Source organism: Pogonomyrmex barbatus, unplaced genomic scaffold (assembly GCF_055798465.1).
Source record: "Pogonomyrmex barbatus isolate J1 unplaced genomic scaffold, ASM5579846v1 scaffold5, whole genome shotgun sequence".
In the NCBI taxonomy this organism is placed as follows: Eukaryota; Metazoa; Arthropoda; class Insecta; order Hymenoptera; family Formicidae; genus Pogonomyrmex; species Pogonomyrmex barbatus.
Genome location: NW_028297149.1, coordinates 11,875,961 through 11,886,688, shown reverse-complemented (window position 1 = coordinate 11,886,688; position 10,728 = coordinate 11,875,961). Strand labels below are relative to the sequence as shown.

Genomic DNA, 10,728 nt, shown 5'->3' with positions numbered 1-10,728 from the left:
AACTTTCTTTTTTTTAAGGAAAAAAGTAAATTAAAATAATCGAGATTAAAGATTGATATACATTGTCGGAAATGGGCAACAGATTATGATTTGGAGATTAAAAATTGCAAACTGAAGATTGAAATTTGACGAATCAAAATAAAGAGAATTGAAATTATTCGACCTATGAATTCGATTTGTAATTGTTGCCGCTGTATGCGCAAAGCCTTGCATTTTTTATGCTAGTACATACAATCGCACAAATTAGCGATATTTCTGTAGAGAGTAGAGGATTCTTATTTGGAAGCAAATATCATGTTTATGTGAAATGTACACTTTTCCAAAGTGACGAAATATTACATTGAAGTATAAAAATACGTCAATTTTTATGCAGTTATCTCATTTATATCATGTATATCTCAAAAATATCAAATATATTGAGCGTGGTCGTAGGTATCTGCAGTTTTGTGTATACTTGTTACATTTTATGCTATCTAACTTATTTCTTATCGAATCATGGTGATAACGAAAATCTGCATACAGCATCAGGTATACTCTTAAATGACAACGAACAAATAATAATGTGATAATCTTATTAATTTTATTGTAAATAAAAACAAATATATCTATAGAAATAAACTCCATTATTTTCAGGTGACAATGCAGGCGAATCTATTTTATGGTCTCTTTTAATAGATATGTTACTCATCAAGATTTTTGTCTTTCAACATTCAATCATGGCCAATGAATTCTTTAAACATATCTTCTGCAGATTACAGATTGAATATCTTAGCAGAAGTATTTACAATGCCTGCAGCTCTGCAAGTCTTCATTTCTTGATCAGTAAATGGCAACATACTCCAGCTGTGACAATCTGGAAGTTTGAAACTTCTAATGAGGCAGTCTGGATGTTATTTTCTGGTTTTCATGTATTTGCTTGGAGTATTATTTATAGTGGATGTATTATGATTGATATTCCTGAACTCTGTGGACTCAAGCAGATATGGTATAAAGTATCTGAAAGAAGTGGTCTATTAGATACAAAATCTAATGAGTTTCGCAGATATATGAAGCATATGAGACATCCTAGTTTTATTGGATTTCTTACCATTTTATGGATTTATCCTATCATGAGGTAAGATTTTACACAATTATGATCATTTCTTTTAAAAAAGATAATAAATCACTAAATAATATAATTTTATATTCATATTAAACAATTTCAAACCTCTCGTAAGACATATATTTTTACTATAATTAGAAATTAGAAATAAAAGGAAATTTAATATTTTCTGAATAATATATAATGGTTTTCAAGTATAATAAAATGTGAAAATTAGTAATTTTAACTTAATGAATATTATCTTGTTTTTATAGTGTAGATCGGGTATTATTGGCTACTATATTGACAATATACATGGCATTGAGATGGACAATAGATTTCGAGGATTATAATTATCATAAGAGATATTTCAGACAGAAGCAAATAGAATTATCTTGATTATTTTTTTTTTCATCTTTTGATTTTTCAAATTGTCTTTAAGATTTCTTTCTTGATTCTTGTTTATTTTGCATTTTATTTATTAACAACCATTAACACATTAATGAATATTAAGAATTTTTATATATAATAAGAGATTTATATAAATTTCATAAAAATTTTCAGATTAACATTGTATTATATACATATTAATTATAAGTATAATTAAAAATGTATGTATGTGATATATTTCTTTTTTTATATTGATTTTTAGATTTTCATGTATAAATATGATTAATATATAATATATTCTATATGTTTCTTGGAATTTTAGATAATGCAATCTCTTTGTTGATAAAATTATTTTCTCCTGACATTGAAATTTATTATGATATTAATGTATAAAAAATTGCGTTATATGTTATTGATAAAATTTAATAAATTGATCTAATATATAAAAATTTGTAGCCTAATAAATACAGATTTGCTGATACTTTCAATGATTTTTAAATATATCTTCCAAATATCGATTGTCGTGAATCGATCGCTGTGATAAATCATGATTAAACGAATGTTCCTATAAAAAAATCTGATATTAAAACCTTGTGTCCATAATATTAGAAATTAATTCGAAATCGCGGATAGAAGAAAAATCCGACAGAGAAATCATATTGATCGGTTAGTCGAAATAGCCATTGATTCTCCGAAATTTCAGACGGAGAGAAAACTAATCGCAGTTGTTATTTCAGTTAATTAATCCATATGGTTAATCAATATTTTCCTCATTCGAGATCTCGAATGAGGAAAATCTATCTCTAGCATTGTGAGTACAAGGCTTTAGGAAGGATTTTTAGAGAGTAAAAATGGACTCTCTGGTCGAGTGTCCAACCGAAAGATAGCGCTACATGTCGCGAGCATCTGCCGACGTGTCGCAAATACGAATGTCTTGCGCGAAGTTGGTTCGTGCTTTCACAGATTTTGCGAGGGTGGTCGTGCGGTTCACGTAGACACGGCCTAGCACGTACTTCTGTGGATTCCTCGACTATTATCATGTCTTCAGGTATGTTTTTGGTCGATGTGACGGTGAGTTGTGATGGAGTATGATTTTCTCGGAGCTCAGAAAGACCCCGAGGCATCGTCCGTATCGCCGTTCTCGTCGTGCACGTTCGCACCTAACCAAACTCCACGCGACGTGGTCACCATGCTTTCGCTATTGCACAAGCTGTGAGGCGCGCTTCGACACAGGGCACGACAATACCTCGTTTTGACAATGCGTCCGTATATTTTTTTTTTGCAGGCAAGAAAAACAAGAAGAAGAAGGGGGTGACTGTCGACCTGTGGTCGTTCTTGGCCGAGGGAAATGGTCAGACTCCTAATATACCGCTGAAATCATCTAATTGGGCCGACGACGTAGAAGATGATCATGGTAAGTCGAAAGAACTTTTTATCTTTGTTCTAATTTGACATTGATGATCGGTTGTCATTAGTTGATTATGTTTTTATATAAAAAAAAAGTGCAACTAGGTTTTTTATGCTTCTTTTTTAAGCATAATGTACTTGCATATAAATTAAGTTATAATTAATTTTATGGAGTTAATTTTATGTAGAATAAAAAATACATACAAAATTATTTTATTGTGTTCTACAAATTATATTCCAACAAAGAGCAATATACTTTACTATAAATCTTTATGATAATAAATTTATATTAATCACAGTAGTAGTGTAAAAATGTATATTTTCTTATTACCTTAATTTTTTATTGATTATTCATTTTATAGAAGGATATTCATCAAGGAGCAGCAAAGATCCAGTTATTCTGCCGACTGCTCCAAGAGCTGCACGAGGACCAGGGATTGATGAAGAAAACATCCCTACAAATCCCCCTTATGTAGCTTACATAAGTAATCTACCTTATGACGTAGATGAAACAGATCTAGCAGATTTTTTTGCGGAGATGAAGGTTTGTTATTTTTACAAATATTTATTTTTGTTATTTATTTATATGCGATAGATTTTTCAATAATTAGGATTATATATTAGGATTATATATTAGGATTATATAGATTTTAAAAGATTAAAGACAATTACAACAAAGGATATTGCTGTTTTTAATTTTATTTATGTACAAATGCATATAAAATTGAATATAAAAATTTATTTTTTTTATCTCACACAAAACAATTGCACATATTTTACATATGCACATATTTTCTGTACACAGATTTCAAATATGCGTTTGCCAAAAGACGCAAATAAAATTAAGGGTTATGGTTACGTCGAATTCGAAGATCGTCAGAGTCTAATTGATGCTCTTTCTATGACAAATACAGTAAGGAGATATATATAATAATATTTATTGGTAACGAAAATTGGAGTTAGTGAAAACAATATTTTTTTTCCACAGACTATTAAGACGAGACGAGTAAGAATTGAAGTCTCGAATAGCAGTAACGATGATCGTCGTGGTGGTAGGATGGGCAGGGATAGTCGTAGAGACACTTATGATGATCCTGAACGCACATCTGGTGACTGGAGAAGCGGACCGCGCGAAGATTTGCTGGATGGAGATTCCTATCGTAGTCGGTACGATAAAGATCGACGAGATGATAGAGAAAGTATGTATGCTTTATCTAAATTTTCAAATAAAAATAAAAACTAGAATAGAAATTTTAAGAAAATCATTTATAATAAAACATTTTTTTTCATCGAACAGGACATGATTATGATAACAAACCAGGTGCATGGCGTGAGAGAGATAGCAACGATAAGGGATCATCGTTTAAAGAAAGAGGCGGCTTCAGAGACGACAGCAGAGATGGAGACAGGGACTGGAATCGTTACAGTGATAGAGGGAGAAGCAGAGACAGAGACGGAGACAGGAGCAGTAGTTTCGGGCCACGTCGTAATTATGATCGTGATTCTGATTGGAATCGCGATCGCCGGCAAGATCAAGATGCGAAACGTAAGTGTACGATTATTCATTAGATACATAAAAGACGTTATATATCTAATCCAATCAATAAGTATCTTTATTTTCAATTATGATTTAGCTGAGCCACGACAAAGACCGAAACTGCAATTGCAACCTCGCACGAAACCCGTGGAGCCTATCGTAGTTGCGGAAGATTCGGTAGCTAAGGAAAGTACGACGGAATCGAAATCAACGACAAATTCGGAATCAACTCAACGAGCGCCAGCTGCTACGCCTGTGGCAGCGGCTAATATTTTTGGTGCTGCAAAACCTGTAGATACCACTGCCCGTGAACGAGAGATAGAAGAGCGTCTCGCCAAGTCTTACGCAGAATCACGATCTCGAGAGGAGGCGTATGTATAATACACAGAATATAATTCGAAATCATTCAATTATTAACTCGAATTATATCGCTTCATTATTTTTGATTGGAATCTCGCAAATTTTATATAATTGAATTATCATTATTTTATGTTAAAAATCATCATGTTTTCCATAAATTCATGCAAAATTATTACATTAGCTTTTCTATTAGCAATTCTAATGTTCTATTTTCCTTTCAGGGACAATAGAGAACGTAAAGACGGCACTTGGGGTCGACGCAATGGTGTAAGTATTTCAAATACAAGGATTGCACATGTTATAGAATGCATTCATAACTATAAAAAGGCATGGCTTAAATAATTTTTATATGCAGGAAGGACGTGATGACAAAGACAGGGATAAGGACAAAGAGAAAGAGAGGGGGCGGCCGGCTTGGCGATCAGAGGAAGATAGAGGTGCTCGGCTTGAGAGATCCGCACCACGATCTTTACCAACTCCCACTCGTTCTGGTAAATCTTTTTCACTTTTAGAAACTCTTACAAAATTTATGTTTATTCACTTGGCACCGATAAATATGACATATATTTCTAAAGTAGAAGAGCAAAGTGGATCCAAAACATCACCAGCTTCCCGTCCTGGGCCACTAATATCTAAAGGATCTCAAAAATCCATTGAGAAAGATACTCGTGCAGAAAGGTAACAGATGAAAATACATATAGATAATATATAGATAATATTTTTTTATTATATAACGATACTTATCTGAGATTTGTATTTACTTAATTTTGCTTATTGTTGTTTGCAGGGATCGCAAAGATAGAGAGAAAGATGAAATCAGTAGAATGCCGAAGGCTAAAGATGAACAAGCTCCGGTGAGTAAAATTAATTATGCAATATTATATTAATGAATGGTATGTTAAAGTTCTCTCTTTTTTTTTTTAAGAATTTTGTAGCTTCCAACAAATATTCCATGCTACCTGATGATGTGGATCCCGACAATATTGATGAATAGTCTTAATTGATTGCAATTTGAATCATACACTAAATTGTGCCACATCCAACACACAATTTACGTATTATTAATATAATTTGTTTTACTTCTATTATTGCATGGATTCGTCGTAAGCCAGGCATTCTTGGCATTACTCTACTGGAATTATTGTTGATTTGTATTTAATCTCTATTTTAATATCCTCTTAATATAACTCTATTTCTATATACCAACTTATATATTTACTTTACACCTTGATACGAAAAATTTCGGCAAATGTCGCAAATTTCTCGTAAATCGAATGAATGATTGCATCAAACTTTTTGTAATTGATTTCAAAAATAATTACACTGTATATGGAGGTGTAGCAATTGGAACTTTATACATCATACTTAATCTGCTGTACAGTAATTGTACAATATGTGACTCGTTTACATGTAATATAACAATGCCAATATAGAAGGAAATTAAAATAATAAGTATATGGGAACACAAATATTGCATTGTATTTCAATTTTTCCCTATATTATATTTCTCTATATTTTTCCTTGTATATCTCTATAATGCATTTGTAATGTAAGCATTTATATTTATATATATTGAAAATAAATAGAAATTGATGAGATCGATAAGAAAATATTTGCATATGAAAAAATATGCAAATTCCCGAAATGAGTTATTAATTTTTTTTATTTATTCACAATTTTCAATTTTTTGATTTCTTATCAGCATCTTATAAATAAAGATATATATGGAATGACAATTGGAATCGAATTTATCGACTATAACTTAATTGATATTTTCGTGAAACCATATGTCAGCTCATATTTTTTCATTTTTTATATACGAGTTCTTTAATACATGATTGTTATACATGAAAAATAACTATATGAAACAATACTACAATTTTCATAATAAATATTCATTATCAAGAATCACATTCTCGCGATATTTATATAAAAAAATTAATATCTATATATTTACATATGTATATTATACATATATTGCTTTTAACTCTTATTGCTGTTGGGTAGTTTGTGCCAACTGACGTAATTGTTTTAATACAGTATCAAGTAGTTTCTTCTTGTCTCTTTCACTTTTTTTTAATACAGAGAATACCGTTTTCTTATCAGACTCTTTCAATCTAAAAAAATGTGTCAATAAAATTTTTTAATAAAATAAGATAAATAATATATATATATATATATATATATATATATAAAATACATACTTTTCCAGAAGAAGCACAGCCATATTCGGAGTTACTAAATTATATTTGCTAGAATCATGTCCATAATCGTGAAAATAAGTAGGCCAATCCCAACTCATAAATAAGTCTAGTAATTGTCGTAATTGCGAAAAGTATTGCAATAAAGTTCCTTCTGGTAGACCAACAACTGGCTCCGAAGCAGCAAATTCTACAAGTTATATTGATTTGAATTTCTATATCTTTAATAATGTATATGTAATAATGTATATATTTAATAAAATTTAAAAACTTACGTTCGCACTGTATCGTATCTAAATTAACTTGTTGCAATGCACCCATGGATATCTGTTTTACATCTTCACTTATTAATATGCCTAAAATGGCTTTAGCAATGTGAGAACATGCGGATTTGCATGCTACTTGAGCTACTTCATCCTAAAATATTAATTATTAATTATCATATTCTACAAAGTATATTTATAGCTGCATTATATTACACAATATTTACCGGTAAATTAGTGAAGCACGTGAAGGTGCTTTGCAAAAACGCAATGAGATCCGTAATGAATCCTGAAGCATGTCCTTGAGGTTCCGCTAAGTTCCAGTCATAATTTTCCAACTCTAAAAATTCATCCAGTTTGTTTTTCAGCTTATCGCAAATCTGCTTTTCAGCATCATCTCGCGCGACTCGAAACATAGTGGATTCCACACCCATGCAGCTTAATTGCCCTTGATGTGGTGTACTATAAAAATTTGGACTTATTTAATAGCTTATAGACGAAAGAGTATGACATGATATATCAGATTTTTACCCAGTAATATTTGTCACAAATTCTTCTAAATATTTTGTAGATTTTTCTAAATATCCCGTGTTTATTATGATTTGTACCACTTGCAAAAGTGCTAAAGACGGCTTGCGAAATAATGATGATAAGCATCCGCTGAAAGTTCTTGTTAATAAAAGATTTGTTGACTTGCATATCATTTCATCAATCTCCGTTTGCGTAAAATTCAAATCCTCTGAGAATTTTAAACAAGCATAGATAAACTCTTTTACTTGCTGATACACCTTCGGTACCATGTCTGAAAATGGAAATTTTTTAGGAAATTCAGCTTTTTGCAATTCCTCGTCATGATAAGGAAATAGATTCAAAATTTCATCATATTCTGCTTGCGTCGTAACCTGGAATATATAATAATCGAATAAATAAATAATAATAATAATTTAGCAGAAGCAACAAGAATTAATTTTTCCGCATAAATATAAATTACCTGAATTGGCAAGAAGCTATCTTCATCCAAAATATCCCTGAATACTTGAACCCAATGTTGCATCAATACTTCATTGTAATGAACTCTAATTTCTTGTAACAAATCCCATAACTGTTCCACAGAATAACCATAATCCTGTTATAAATATTAGACAAAAAAAATTAGATCTAATTTGGATTATGCATGCACATACAAAATGGAAAATGAATGCACCTTGTTACTTACTCTTAAAGTAGTATTGAATAACATAATTAGATTTTTTATTTTTAGTATAAGTGTAGCGTCTGTGCAATATGCCTAAAAAAATTAATTCTCTTGTGTTATAATTATAACGACATGAAATTAATAGGCAATGTATATAATAATTCACCGAGTGTGTACGTAAAGCATTCACTATGGTGGATAACGCCATGGTCCAAAGCTCATCCAAATATGCGTGAGTAGCTAATCCGTTACCTGTATTTAGTATATGATTTTCTACCACGAAGAAACCAATAATACCGTGTAAATAAGTTTGATATCCGACTATACTCTCATGCTAAAAATAAAAACATTTCTAAAATACATACACACAAATAAGTAATACTCAATGTGTAAATGTACCATATTGATAGGCGGCTGTAAAACTAGTCTAGCTTGTTGTTTTCTTTGTTGTCTGTAGTACGTTTTAAAAGTTTCTCCTTCCCGAAGCACAGTATAGATATGCATACATCGATACACAGGACTAAAATCCATTAAATCTTGAGCACTCAGTTCTTCCTCAGTCTCATTTGACTGATTCATGTAAGATTTCTTTTTCTTTCTTCCTATGATTTCCGCCTCAGTTGCTAATTGTTCAGCAGTCTGATTTAAAAAAAAGTTGTCAAAGTCGATAAATTATATATAGATAATACATTTATACAGACAAATATGTATTAAAAATACTCACATGCCTCATCGCAACTTCCCCGATCTTTGGTGAATGCTTTCTAATATTTTCTAGAAAATCTCGTAAATCAGACATGGATGCATCCTTTATATTTTCACGTAATCTAAAGTAAGGAAAATGATATAATTATATCGTTGTCATGTTAAAAAGGACTCTTCTAACTTACTGTGGAATTTGTTGTGTGATTTGAGAGGAAAATCTATAATTTGTAACTTTTGGCAAATCATGATGTTCCAATTGCTCCAGAGTTTTCAAGGCTGGATAATAACGTTTATCTTTTAATTGTTTCTGTAATTTTGCATATGCAGCTAAGACAGGAAGGCACATTGTGAGACTGTCTACAGCAGCAGCCATGTTACTCTCAACTTTGCGAGCCTTTACAAGTTCTTCACCTTTCTCAATCACTTTAGTAGACGTAGCAGTGATGCACTTGTCGAGCTCCAGAATCTCCACCTGCATGATGAAATTGAATGAAGTATTATAGAATATCTTAAAAAACAATGTTTTTACATAAAAGAATCAAACATCATTGTCAATGATTCTCTGATCAGTGCAACTGACTGACAGTGCAACAACACTAACATTCAACTGTTGCGCCTGTGAGCGAACTTGCAAAAGCTCTCGAATAGAATCGATGAATCCCTGATAGTGATGATTGCACATCCTTTCGATATCCTTGTCATGCGCTTTGATGCGATCATCAAGCTTTTCCATAAACTTTTGATGCTCATGACCATCATAAATCGCTCTGCAACATAAATCAAACATGATAACAATCGTCCTCCTAATTAAATATAGAGCCTTGCGACATTCTTTGTATCCCCAAAAATATACCTAAAAACAAGACCTATGCTATTAGCATCGGTCGATTCTATCTCATAAAGCAAATATTCGTGCTTGGGTACCATGGATGAGAGCAGATTCTGCGACAGATTAATTGACATTGTCGATACGCCGCAATCGCATTAGAAATTCGCCCGGACTATGAGCTACTTAATGAGCATGTCTAGAACGTCAACCCCTTTCGAAATCACCCCCTCGAGCGAGTGCGCATATGCAAGTAAATCGCAACCACATGAAGGGGGTGGATTTTGATTGGGAGCGCGTACTTCAATCTGAAGATTCCGTTGCCGTACTATTAACTCCACTTACCGGAATGTTGGGCCTAAGTAGTCGTCGATACCCTCGATTTCCTGGATCAGGATGTCGTACCGCTGCATCCTCTCCGAGTTCGAGGATCTAGCCAAGTTTGACTCTCGTTTGACTCTCGTTTCCGTCCAGCAATCTCACCTTTCCGATCGCGGAGCTTTATTCTCATTAAAGCTCTTTATTAAGTCACGAGTTTTTTATTTTCTCATTAGTTTTAGTACCGATAAATCTGTCATGTTATTCCAGCGTGATATTATAGTGTTTTCATAAATGCTGTTTTTCTACAATTTAAATCACTGACAGGATGATCGACGTCTTCATCAATTTTTACTATGCTTAAAAAAAAGCCGTGCGGTAGCGCCCTCTAATATCGCGATCCGTAGAAAAAATAAATACAAGAGTGGCTATTTTAGTTTTCTTT

The 10,728-nt window shown here is 32.1% G+C and overlaps 3 protein-coding genes across 7 annotated transcripts; 2 read left to right on the top strand and 1 right to left on the bottom strand.

The window, feature by feature from the left end:
• Window positions 1–24: 24 nt before the first annotated feature.
• Window positions 25–2,520, top strand: LOC105431573 (nurim homolog). 3 transcript variants are annotated; one of them, XR_016140335.1, is made up of 4 exons: window positions 25–528; window positions 634–1,114; window positions 1,928–2,137; window positions 2,209–2,520. XR_016140335.1 is itself a non-coding variant. In XM_089081472.1 (3 exons), the coding sequence occupies exons 1-3, from the start codon at window positions 390–392 to the stop codon at window positions 2,010–2,012; spliced, it is 705 nt and encodes a 234-aa protein (XP_088937598.1). In that variant the 5' UTR covers window positions 25–389; the 3' UTR covers window positions 2,013–2,520. The 3 variants fall into 3 exon arrangements, 2 of the variants coding, with proteins under 2 accessions (XP_088937598.1, XP_011644134.1); XM_089081472.1 differs by having other exon boundaries at window positions 1,928–2,520; XM_011645832.3 differs by lacking the exons at window positions 1,928–2,137; window positions 2,209–2,520 and adding an exon at window positions 1,357–1,802.
• Window positions 2,384–6,244, top strand: eIF4B (eukaryotic translation initiation factor 4B). 2 transcript variants are annotated; one of them, XM_011645835.3, is made up of 12 exons: window positions 2,384–2,519; window positions 2,757–2,885; window positions 3,241–3,422; window positions 3,684–3,791; window positions 3,867–4,077; window positions 4,176–4,424; window positions 4,513–4,786; window positions 4,997–5,042; window positions 5,131–5,266; window positions 5,354–5,453; window positions 5,563–5,629; window positions 5,701–6,244. In XM_011645835.3, the coding sequence occupies exons 1-12, from the start codon at window positions 2,510–2,512 to the stop codon at window positions 5,767–5,769; spliced, it is 1,581 nt and encodes a 526-aa protein (XP_011644137.2). In that variant the 5' UTR covers window positions 2,384–2,509; the 3' UTR covers window positions 5,770–6,244. The 2 variants fall into 2 exon arrangements, with proteins under 2 accessions (XP_011644137.2, XP_011644135.2); XM_011645833.3 differs by having other exon boundaries at window positions 5,351–5,453.
• A 297-nt stretch (window positions 6,245–6,541) lies between these two features.
• Sec15 (exocyst complex component Sec15) lies at window positions 6,542–10,672 on the bottom strand. Of its 2 annotated transcripts, none has more exons than XM_089081462.1 (13): window positions 10,311–10,672; window positions 9,741–9,906; window positions 9,325–9,611; window positions 9,159–9,261; window positions 8,834–9,073; window positions 8,601–8,768; window positions 8,456–8,527; window positions 8,231–8,365; window positions 7,771–8,141; window positions 7,467–7,701; window positions 7,252–7,393; window positions 6,980–7,166; window positions 6,542–6,892 (listed from the first exon to the last, which is right to left on the bottom strand). In XM_089081462.1, the coding sequence occupies exons 1-13, from the start codon at window positions 10,376–10,378 to the stop codon at window positions 6,766–6,768; spliced, it is 2,301 nt and encodes a 766-aa protein (XP_088937588.1). In that variant the 5' UTR covers window positions 10,379–10,672; the 3' UTR covers window positions 6,542–6,765. The 2 variants fall into 2 exon arrangements, with proteins under 2 accessions (XP_088937588.1, XP_088937587.1); XM_089081461.1 differs by lacking the exon at window positions 10,311–10,672 and adding an exon at window positions 9,993–10,209.
• Window positions 10,673–10,728: the final 56 nt, after the last annotated feature.